At 40.0% G+C, this 12,340-nt stretch overlaps 1 protein-coding gene across 5 annotated transcripts in view; it reads left to right on the top strand.

Annotated features, from left to right (window-relative positions):
* Positions 1-12,340, top strand: part of LOC144943721 (lysine-specific demethylase 5C-like) — a 36,533-nt gene that overhangs the window by 1,932 nt on the left and 22,261 nt on the right. For 2 of the 5 annotated variants that reach the window (XM_078871494.1, XM_078871493.1), the window contains exons 2-13: positions 1,855-1,932; positions 2,362-2,484; positions 3,585-3,755; positions 5,386-5,454; positions 6,636-6,770; positions 7,328-7,454; positions 7,664-7,761; positions 8,896-9,054; positions 9,463-9,516; positions 10,057-10,176; positions 10,307-10,465; positions 11,377-11,558. In XM_078871494.1, the coding sequence (XP_078727620.1) occupies positions 1,855-1,932; positions 2,362-2,484; positions 3,585-3,755; positions 5,386-5,454; positions 6,636-6,770; positions 7,328-7,454; positions 7,664-7,761; positions 8,896-9,054; positions 9,463-9,516; positions 10,057-10,176; positions 10,307-10,465; positions 11,377-11,558 (1,475 nt within the window). The remainder of the gene's footprint in view (positions 1-1,854; positions 1,933-2,361; positions 2,485-3,584; positions 3,756-5,385; positions 5,455-6,635; positions 6,771-7,327; positions 7,455-7,663; positions 7,762-8,895; positions 9,055-9,462; positions 9,517-10,056; positions 10,177-10,306; positions 10,466-11,376; positions 11,559-12,340) is intronic. The other 3 variants (XM_078871496.1, XM_078871495.1, XM_078871497.1) reach the window with 3 other exon arrangements.

Genomic DNA, 12,340 nt, shown 5'->3' with positions numbered 1-12,340 from the left:
CAAAAAAAGCCATCTTGGTGGCTCAGACACCCATATATCATGTAAATCTAGACATTTCATAAGCGCTTAGGGTAATTATTTTATTCTTAAAGCGAAACTTCTCAACATAAACTATAGCACAGTAAAACAGTAGTTTTGACACATGGGCTGGTTTGCATATGTCATGAGTGCAGATCACTTTCATTTCTAAATAAAACAAATATAGTGGTTGGTTATTCTTGCATTATGGTATTGCTGCATGTCCTATTGGTGTTTCCTTAAGTAAAAGTTGGCAAACAACATGGATACTTTTTATGTCAACAACTCCATTATTTTTTTCTCCATTTATTGTAAATAATATGGTGCAGTATTGCATGATAACATATTGTCAATGAAAATGCACTTTGCAGAGTAACATAAATTACATATTTGGTAGAATAATAACAGTAATTACTAATTTGTTCAAAAGCTACAGTATATAGAATTGAAGCTGTGCAGTGGACATTTAAATACAATGTTTAAAGGCCCAACATTTCCACTTGCTGTACTAATGAGTTACTGCAGGATTATCTACTACTAGCCGAATTCAGTAAACAGATATGCAGTACTTTACACTGAATACAGTACTCGGGGAATTAGGCCCAGGAAGAAGACAATATTAATATACTAAATGTAACAATTACAATACAATTCAAACAAAATAGATAGTCAAATACCCAGGCACCAATTTATACAAAATGGTCAATTAAGCCAGTGATGATTATTTTTACGCTGTCCAGCATCTGCCCATCCTAAGCGTCGTGAACACTGAACCTCAGCCGCTTTTCGGCAGGGCCTTTGTTACTGTTAACGCGGCCTGGCTTGTCCACATCTTACTGGGAGAATAGAGGTGGGACAACATTAGAATACGATGGTTACGCATGTTCAATTATGGCATGGCAATTACCATGCAAATGTATTATCACCTACCGATTCCCACCATACGCCAAATTAGTCATTAAGATTTGTATCGGCCTGGGGCTCCAAGTGGCTTCGACTGAGTAACATGAATACAACTTGAGAAGGGAAAATTAAGTCACGTGTTTACCACGCTTTGTTTTCAATTGCACGTCACCTTTGAAACGGGGAAAAACAATGTTAACGCTACCCACGACGGCTTTGAATGGGAGGTGTACTTCTCAGTGCCTCCAGTGCCTCGTGACCCATTGTTAGTCACCATGGGTGGACTCTCGTGAAAAGAGTTGTCTAATCGGGAACAGATGTTTGGCACTAATTGGTTCTTGCCTGACATTACGTTGTTGTACCGTTTGAGTATTGTTGTCATCAGGACTCATAATTTCAAGAGCCACACGACAAAGATTCCTTTTCTTACAATATGGGCAGGATTTTTTGTCAACGTAATCGTGATACAGCTATAAATAGGCTACAGTGCAGGTACAACAACAACAATTTGTAAACCCGGTAAAATACCATTGCTTTTTTGCGAGTTACACAACAGCATGATTTAACCTGACCAAGAATTGTATTAACAACCTTTCATATTGGGGTGACATTTTGCATTTATAATATTCTGCAGTGCAGATATTAAATGTTTTTTTCTTAATATTCGTTGTAGTTATGGCTTATGTGCACTTTGTTTTTCTTATTGAGTCTTTTTGTGTTCAGGGTTTCTCATGGCTTATTTTATAACCAAAATTGGCATGCAAATTTAACGCCATTGGTACGTAAACATTGTACCTTTTGTGGTTCCAGGAATATTGTATTAATAGCTCTATAGTATGTTTAAAGAAAGTAACCTATGTTGGTGTTTAAATGCACAGTGTATGTGACATGTTTATCTTCCCAAAATAATAAAAACTTGTTAATGTTTTCCAGGAGTGGCAGCCTCCGTTTGCTGTGGATGTTGATAATTTTCGTTTCACGCCAAGAATACAGAGATTGAATGAACTAGAGGTAAGCAAAATGGATTCATCGACAACATTAACCTTTGTTTTGTTCCACTTTAGTTTAATGATCGTAAATAAACTATGGCTGCCTGATGTGTCTTAATAGGCTGTATAACAATTCATAAGAGTTCATACTTAATTCTATGATGGTCAGACACCGAGCATGTCTGACTGTTTGCTTTAATTTCTAGCTGTAATTCCATTTTGTGTCCATGAAAACGGCCATCTCTTCTCCAAAGCCTCAATACAATGTTGTGTAATTGTGGCCGCGATTAATATATTTTATTTGTGGGTAGCCCTCAGTGTCACATTGACAGATGCTTGGCACAAGCCTTCATTTTCAGCGTAGCTTTAATGCATATTTTTATATTGTTGCTCAAGCACTGGACTGATGTTCGGATTTCCAATCTGTTTTACTCTTGTGTCTCTGCTCAAGGCCCAAACGAGAGTGAAGCTCAACTTTCTGGATCAGATAGCAAAATTCTGGGAGCTACAAGGTTCTACTTTGAAGATTCCCATTTTGGAGCGAAAGCTGTTGGACCTCTACATGCTGAGCAAGGTGTTGTGGACAGACTTTTTTAAATTTCATACTCTTAAGCCCGCATTCTTGACGGTTGTTCATATTGTTAAGTTTGTATAAAAATATGCCGATGTCTCCATTGCCAACGAGCGTGGTGGAAGGCTTTGTTTTAACCAGTTGTGTCAAGATGTGTATTGAGGTCCTCGTGTTTTCAAGGGCATAAGGTGACATGCAGCTTGAGTGTAGGGTATTTCACATTCATTTCCACAAACACTATGTTATTTTGACTTGACAAATTGCGATAATGCTGATCATAACTGCAGATGTTTTTGTTAAATCTATTTTTATTTTCTATTGCCAACAGAATCATATGTGGTGGCCACATTTTACTTTTTAGATGATATAAAAATCGGTGCCTATTTCTATAGGCTCAATATATTTTACCGTTCCTGCTTTTAAACATAAATACTTATTTTCATGCAAATGCTCTGCCGGTTTGTAGGTCATCAATATATTAAAGGTGTTGAAACAGAGCAGTTGATAAGGTTCCTTTAAACATTGTATTCATGAAATATGAAGTCTGTTTTCAATAAAAAATTACCTAATTCGCAACGCAGTTCAGTACTTGGTCCCCTCAAGTACGTTTGGGAGAGAATGGAAGAATTCATGATGGTGATGCTGCCTTTAGGAATATTGTTTACATTATCATGTGGCTGATAAACATTGAATTAAGTGTGTTATTCCTTATGACTACAGAATGTATCTCGGTTTAATGTTGACTTATCGGTCTTAAATTCCATTGATGATTTGACTTGATAGAATAGAGCAGATCTGCATGACACAATGTTTTGAACAAAATGTACTGATCCTCTGCATATTACATACACACTGTATTTTTGTTTGTGTAAGTTGAGTTTTGGCAAAGCACAAGGCTAGAAAGTGGGTGTCTTCTTCCCAGTCATGTGCACCAGCGCAAATAATAAAATATTCTGTCAATTGTCTCCCACGAAATATGATACTTAAGTCTTGAGTCACAAATTACTGGTATGATTTTTTGCCTCGGTCAAATTGCCAATGGTTAAAAGCATCAAGTGCAGATGCTAAAGTTGGTGACACTTTTGGCATCGTTTCTGCCGCAGGTGGTGGCAGAGGAGGGAGGCTTTGAGATTGTGTGCAAAGACAGGAAATGGTCACGCGTGGCAGCAAAGATGGGATATATGACGGGAAAGGCTGTGGGCTCACTGCTCCGTGTGCACTACGAGCGAATCCTCTACCCCCACAACCTTTTCCAATCTGGCGTGAGCCTCTCGGTAAGACTGCACCACAATACTTCACTCCGCCATTGTTTTATCCATCGACTTTACTAGAATGCTGTATACAAATTCTGACTAGAATCGACACTTTATACTGCCATTGTTTTTTCAATTACTGTATGCTTCCCATACGAAAGCTTTGTAAAAAAAAATTGACGACAAATTTTAACGCACTGTTCTCCTGCTGGATTGTGGCTTTTATAACTGCTGCCAGTTGAATGGGTTCTCCTGTTCTTCAAATCTTGTTTAATCGAGTATTGATATAAATCCCACAATAGACTTTTCAGTGGTGGAAAATTGTGCTGGTCTAAAATAAAATATGGCAGTTTTTCACATGGATAAAATTACAATTTATTTTTTTTACTCTGGGAAATCTGATTAGTGTGTTTACATTAAGTAAGCATGCCCGTGGTTGGAGTTTCATACTACATTAAAAAAGTTTTGCTCGCTGGATTCCTGGTTGGCTGACACGCAAGTGCTTCTGCGTGGTAATGGCGTCATAGCGCACATCTGCGCGATGACATCACCCGCATCCCACCACGTTGAGCCGGATTTGTGCATGCTGACGGTCAAGCCTTCCCACCCTCTGTCGTCCCAGCCGTGTATCCCATGCAATTACGATAGAAGGGGGTGAGGAAGGCAGATATAGGAGGGAGGAAGAGACAGAGGGGCAGGGAGAGTGAAGGGGCGTCGAATGGAAATGAGTGAGAGCAAAACGGAAAGAGGAGATGAAAACGACGAGCAGTGGGAGGGAGGATTCGGGAGAGGCAAGAGATTTAAACGAGAAAGGGAGAGGTTGAAATTTGGAGGGCGAGGATGAGAGAAACAAGGGGAGATGGGGGTGAGTGGAGAGAAGTATATGGGATAAAGTGGAGAAAGGAAAGGAATATAGGGGGAGGGAGATGTAGGAGAGGCGACAGAGGAATAGCGAAACAGAAAAAAAGTGAGAAATAGATATTATTTGGATATACAATACAGAGAGGGCAATTGAAAGGTGGAGAGAAGACTAGGCTCTCTATAAGATTATATTTTTTCAGGGCTCTATATACGATTAAAAGTTTGGCTGGCTGGCTGTGAGGGATGGATGGTCACGTCTAAAGGATGTGCATGTTGCTAGTTTGCCACTAAATTTGTATTCCAATAACTTGGTGTGAACATTGAGCCCACTCCCACATTCCTGACAATGAAAGCCGTGCAGCTACAGTGTATAGGTTTGACAATGACAATATCATTTGCAGTCGGTAAAAAAAACTGCACTCCTTTTATTGACTTCGCTTTTTTTTGGTATAATTTGATGAAACTGACTCCGTATGGGGATTTATGGTTCAAAATGTATTAACAGATTTCAAGAAATTCTATAAAAAATATTGAAATCCGGTAGCTGCAAACTGCCAATCAAAACCATGTTTACAAACCCCAATGGCAGGATTTACAGGGAAATTTGAGGCCTTAATGCTGAATGTTTATGGTACACAATTGGGACATCAGACACTAGTAACAGCCTATTACTTATCCAGTGCAGCTGAGGCAGTTCTTTTGACTTAAGTCTGCTGCAGTGCAATGACTTTTTCAAGCTGGGTTAGGTGCAGCATGGTGTAATTGTGTTTTGCTTTGACTTTCAAACCAGACAATAGCACAGAGCCTCAATCAGAAAACACCAATCGCCCAGGCTGTTGCAGAATTCAATTACAATGAGGTATGTTTTAAGCATTGTTTCCCGCAATAATGGAAAAAAGTATAATTTCCTTTTTGTGTCTCCGTCTTATTGTCTGAACGTTTCCCGCCGCTTCCTTTCCTTTGTCTCTTATTACACAAATGTCTTGTGACTAATTTTTATAAGTAAAGTTAGCCCAGTGTTGGATGTTTATTGATGCATTTTTTTCTGTAGCCTACATCTCCCTCCCTAATGTGTGAACTAAAAAGACCACTTTCCCATTGAAAGAGTCCTCATACTACCATACATACCCCATTATTTATGCTTGCGATGTATTCACTTGGACAAATTAGATATTGTTCAAGCCATCATAACTTTATTCCCCGTTTCTGAAACCCAAGTCCTGATGACCACCTAGAGTGTGAAACATTTAGTGGCTTTATTTACATATTCACGCATACTTTGGTAAACCTGGAAAGGCGCACTGTGGAGGGTCAGATGGACGGACGTTTGAGAACCACTGCCAAATATTTACATCCACGTGCAATGTAGTTGAACCCTGCTTGCTTTCCCCTACCTGGAAATTTTTGACATTACTACTGGAAAATGCTCAAAATAAATAAAAAATAATCATGATATTGTGATGTGGCATTGGCATCCGTGCACAAGCACAAATAACGAACTCAAACGTATTTGTCAATAACACTGCCGTAAAAAGAAAACATCAAAAATATATAATAGGCATCGTTTCTGGCAATGACCTTTCATAGTACGTTTCTTTTTAGAGCAATTTTATCATGCTCTGTGAAGGGCCCATTGGCTGAAACATCGCCTTATGAAATGTTCTTCCTTTTAAGGCATTGTTATTGGCGAATTAGTTTACATAATTAGTGACATTTGGAACAATTTGTCGGTCCTGAATATAACTTCTTAGATTGGATTAATTTAATTGCATGTGATCTGCATTGCTAATTATTGCGTTTGGCATGTCTGAGCTTTTCATGAAAGATTTAGCATTATTTTAACAGATGGATTAAAAAAATCTTGATACTGCATGGCACTTGGCATACATTTTTCTTGTTTATTGGTTTGTCCTGATATCAGTTACAAAGTGGCACCCCCCATGTACATTATTCACGTTCAAGCGTTTAGAATTTGTTGACCACCTTTGCATATTAGTATTCCCGCCGTGTGCTGATTTGATACGCCTCGGCCTATTCCAGTGCATTGCGAAGCCAGAGTATGAGCCGGATGAGAAAGACCAAGAATATAAACCACACAGCATCCCGCTAAGGCAGTCGTTGCAACACGGGAAGATGAACTGTGCCGGGCGACGTGCAAACCGCATGAAAACAGAGGTAAGAACTTGTACTTGCACACACTGGTCAGCATTTCATAGCTCAAGTAAATAATTAATTCTAGCCAGTTTCAATCCACCAATGGATGATAAGCCTCATGCCTTGTGGGAATCGAACTCTGGTTCTCGACTTCATAGCACAGCGCGATTACCACTCTATTATCGTTCTACCCCGTTTGATTTCTTACAAGCTCTGTTCTTAATTATTCCCACGGTTACGATTTGTTGTGTAGAGCCGGGTTTTGGGGTGCATGCCTGTAATCCAACACTTTTGGGAAGCGTAAGGTTTAGTATATCACACCATTTTGTGAAACTGCCAAATCTGCTGGGCTACAAGGTGGCCAGAAGATGGCAATCTATGTTTATCTTAGAGTTTTATTTCCTTGTAAACACGTGTTTTCTTTTGGTGCGCTGGTTTCTTTCTACATGGAAAACACTCATTCAATGAAATGGGCTAAACATTCCAAATGCAAGATCCTCATTAAATATATTGATACTCATTGAAGATCTCTTCATTTGCAATATCGTGATCTTTTTTCTGGGAATGTGAAACTGCAGCCCGATCCGATTGATGCTGACGTGAGCTCCAATTCGGAGCTACGGAAACTTCAAATCTTTGGGGCAGGTCCCAAAATGGCAGGCCTGGGCCTGTTAACTGGAAAAGATCGAAATGGAAAGGAAAGTGGTAAGTTTAGCAACCTGTATACATATCTTTCTTTAATGTTATAGTGGTAAAGCAGAATTTGATGTTTATTTGTGCAGTATTTATAAAGTTCTTGTTAAAGTTTCACGTCTATTGCAAAGTGGTTCACTTTGTTCATTTGTTCAGGTTTGCATGCCCATTTCTTGTTGTACTCGGTGACCCCAAATATGCTGTTTCTTGTAATTTTATAGAAGGTGGAGAGCGAGGCCTGGATGATGTGAAAGCTCTACCTTCCATGGACATCCAGTGTCCTGAACCTGAACCACAGACTGCCATCATCTCAGAAAAGGTGCCTTCGAAGGATTCCAAAATGGAGCTGAAGCCAGTGCAGCTTAAAGAAGCTGATATAATTGCGAATGTAAGCATCGCAAAGCTTATTAAGACTTAATAAATATTGAGCACAAACGTAAATAAACAGGTCTTCACTTACACCAAAAAGCTAGTGCTGAGCGCAAACAGAAGCCGAATGTAAATGTTTTGTGTTAAATGTTATTCCATCGTGTTTTGACTGCCAGGCTGCAGTGCACACAGCCTATGCAGTCTTCATCAGGGCTTCTCAAGTGCATGCCCAGTGCCCAGACTCATTTTAAAGATGTTGGTGGCCGATCACAATAAGCCACAATCACGTGGCTGGACACACCCGCAATTCATCTTAAGCTAGTCCTTATCAAAGCATGTTTTTATTTTAGTTTATTCATCTTAGAATAGGTGTTTGGTGATGACATTTTTGCCCACTATTGAATGACATTAAAGTGTCGCCACTCAGGTGGTGTCTCGCGTTCCATCAGTCATTTGTTGTGTCCTGCAGTCACATCATTAGCATGTCAATTAGGGTTAGGGTGGAAATATGCTGGAAAAAACTTTGTCTGAGATGTACACCTGCTTGTGCTCAGAAGTAGCTTTTAAAACAAGTTTTTTTTTTATATCACATCTGACACTATTCTCAGATCTTTTTTTGTGAATTGCTTTTAGGTGTTCTGTAAAATAGGGAAATGATGAAGGGGGATTTTGATTAGAATGGATGCTTACTTTTTCTTGTCTAACCAGTCAAGCTTGAACTTTTTGAATGTGTTGTTGGGTGATTTGATCTGAACTATTTTTGATAACTTCGTACCAAACCATTAGCTGCCACACCTGGCAGTGGCATGCTTAAAAATCCCCTTCTATTCATCGGGCATTATTTGCATTTAATGTGACCCATGCTTTCTAAACTGTTGGTTGGTTACATTTGTAAATAATGGAGCCTGAAAGAGAATTGTCTTGGTCTTATTCAATGATGCTTTAACTCCACATGAATAGACCATGAGCGATTCCTTTCTGTTAGGCTTAAAATTATCAGGTAAAGATTAAAGGCTTACAGGTGCTCAAAAGTTTCCGAGGATGTTTCCCCCCCTCTGATTTTTCCTACTTTCTGCGCACGAAGGTGGACCTGTACGAATGCCTGGTGTGCGGGCGAGGGGACGATGAGGCTAAACTGCTCCTGTGCGATGGCTGTGACGACAGCTACCACACCTTCTGCCTCATTCCACCTCTGCAGGATGTCCCGAAGGGGGACTGGAGGTGCCCTAAGTGTGTTGCTCAGGTAAATAAACATTTCCACAAGCACTTGATCCTACGGATGTTGGTCATGCACACTTAGGGCCAGAGTATAAAACAACTTGCGACTTTATCGAAATGGCGTAAGTCCGGTTTAAGATCAGACTTGTCATAGCTTCGAGTAGATAAGGGGGAAACGACTTTAAGTATTTTCAAAGTTAGGTAAAATCTTACGAGTGGTTCTGACCACTCGTAAGTCAATTTTAACTGATAATAAAATAACAATTATTGATAACATTATATTATTAATAACATTCAGTAATCTCAAAAACCTAAACATCCTTTAACTCCGCCACAGACTGGCTGAAGTGTGTGGAGTGATGACGTCATGCCGGCCATGTTGCATGGGTGATGTCATGCCGGGCTATGTTGCATGGGGTTGTCTTCCTGGCAGGTGATGGGCTGGTGCAGTGGGAGTGATGGCATAATCCCTAGCAACAGCTCTTACGTGAGTGAGCGGAACGATCTCACAATGACACCCGTAATAACTTGGGCTTACGATCCATCTTCGGCTATAACATTAATGATCTTACTACAATTGAAGCCTGCCGGACTTATGACAAATCTTAAGAAGATTTTTGAACTCGGAGCTCCTGTTGTGTTTTGCGCAGAGGATGGCATTAGTTGATATTTGTGGATTGATGGCACTGTCTTTTGTGAGAAGGCAAATAAACACATCTGTGTGGTGTTATCTATGCATTATTTTAAACGCACTACCAAGTATATATAACGCTTTAAGTAATTAAAAAATAAGTTTACGTTTGTACACCATGAAGTGGATTCCTCAAGTTAGAATGTCCTAAGAGTTGCACAATATATACAGATGTGTTTACAATAATCATTTGTCATTCAGAAATGGATCTAGACAAAAATACTCGTTTAAGCATAGATATACAAGTTTGAAAAATTGTTGGATGCCCAGTCTCATGGAAGAATTTTACTGTACTTGGTTTAATTTGCTTCAAAAACCTGTGTTTTATTTTTGTAGGAATGCAGCAAGCCTCAGGAGGCATTTGGATTTGAACAGGCGAAGAGGGTGTACACCTTGCGCAGTTTCGGAGAGATGGCGGATGTATTTAAATCGGACTACTTCAACATGCCTGTTCACGTAAGCCCGAGTTTTTAAATGCCTTAAAGTGCCTCTAATTTAGTTTTATTCGAGTCAAACACCAAGTTGGGTAATTGGTTCAATTGTTTTCAAAGCAGGCTCTCTTGTTGGATGTGCTTGTTGTCGCCAGATGGTGCCTACTGAACTCGTGGAGAAAGAGTTCTGGAGGCTGGTTAGCTGCATTGAGGAGGACGTGAGTGTTGAGTATGGGGCCGATGTGCAGGCCAAGGAATACGGCAGCGGCTTTCCTGTGAAGAATGGGAAAAAGAAATTATCCAAGGAGGAAGAGGTATGTGTATACATTTACTACTATAACGAGCCAAGAATGTCTGTGTGTCCCGCACGTGACGTCACTCCGCATCGAACAGCCCCCCTCGTTAATCATGAACAGGTGACGTTCTCTAAATGGACACCCCCTCCCCCCGCCATTAATAATAATTAGCGGGTGATGTCACTCCACATGGGGGGGTGAGGCGCCTCCTACCCCCTCCTCGGCGTCAACTTATAACCCTCACTACAAAGGCAGAACCCTCGCGTCACGCGATATCCGTAACGCTGTTGAGACATCGAAGTAAAAAGAACGTCACGATGAACAAGGGATGATAACCTTTAAATTAAATAAGTCTGTCACAGCGGTCTTATAAATTTCACACGAATGAATGCAATGAATATCACGTCGCGGTCTGCTTTTCGCTTGCAAGTTTCAGATTTACTGCAATACACCCGTCCCTGGATGGGAAAAAGGCTAGTGTGTAAGGTTACTAGTGTTATTCCCGCAGCAAATAGCATATGAATTTAGCAAACTATAATGTATATAGCTCCCCTTGTCAACACGGGCTGTAATCTGCTTTTCTGTGTTGACGTTTTGATAATGGCTTTTTTGGACAAAACATTGGCGAATTTGTATTTTATTCAGAAACATTGTATTCCCCAGAGAATTGCTGCTTAAGTGCTTTTTCAAAATTTTCACTAATCGTTATGAAGTGACTTGTATCTCGAGAATATGCCATTGGCTTCCATTGTGTGTGTTAGACCATTACATGTGGTGATTACCAAACAGGTTTGCGCTGTGGTGAACGTGTAATTTTGTAGAGCTCATTGTACATTTTAGGCTAATAAACCTACGACTTGATTTTGAATGGAGGGAAGATTTTGAATGGAGGGAAGAAAATAATTTGGCTGCTTTTTTTCTTGTGACAGGAGTACACCAGCAGTGGGTGGAATCTGAACAACATGCCAGTCTTGCCCCAGTCGTTGCTGGGTCACATCGATGGGGACATATCTGGCATGAAGGTGCCCTGGCTGTATGTGGGCATGTGTTTCTCTTCCTTCTGCTGGCACATCGAGGACCACTGGAGCTACTCCATTAACTATTTGCACTGGTGTGTGATCAGTAATTTATATACATCCAGCACCAATCAACTGTGACATAATGAGACGATTAGAAAGTATGTAGTCTGGGGAAAATGAACTGTGGTGGACAGAAATTGCAATTTATAGTGAAACACGAATTATACGATACTCCGATTCGTTGCTGCAAATTAATGTTCGCAAAATACTGTCATCTGCCTGAGGATTATATTCTAAAACTTTGCACGGATGATCATTTTTTGCAGTGGTTTCTCAGAAGCGATTTTTTTTTAGTTTTTGGTAAATTAATCCCATAATTAGAGCCTTGGTGCAGATACGTCAGCCTGACGTGGTATCCCAGAAGTACTAAATTCATCCTGTTACCCAACCCTGAACACAGATAAGTGTTAGTTATGACAAGTCAATCCCGTTATTCTGGTTTATCTTTGCTTTAATGTTTGGATATAAAGAGATATTTGTGCAGATGAAAAAACATCATAGGATCTGCACCTAGCGCTTCTTCGTATGGCTGGGGAAGCAGTCGTAGTTGATGTTAGGTATCCATTCAACGGCTTCAGGTGAGGCAGAATTAATGGTTGTGATGTCACTGGGAATGGATTTCCCAGGGCTCCAGTTGTATTAAAACATTGCTATTGGTATTCTTGTATTTGTATGCAATTTTCAGCTAAACTTGATAGCGCTCATACATTAGTTGTCTATCCATATATAAAGGTGGCACGGTATCTCTTATAGACTTATCCAATAATGTAAAAACTTTAGTATACATTTTTGTTGTTGTTTGGGACTTTCCCTT

Source organism: Lampetra fluviatilis, chromosome 32, assembly GCF_964198595.1.
Source record: "Lampetra fluviatilis chromosome 32, kcLamFluv1.1, whole genome shotgun sequence".
NCBI lineage: Eukaryota > Metazoa > Chordata > Hyperoartia > Petromyzontiformes > Petromyzontidae > Lampetra > Lampetra fluviatilis.
Note: the sequence above shows the minus strand (reverse complement) of the source record. Positions and strands in the feature narration are given on the sequence as shown.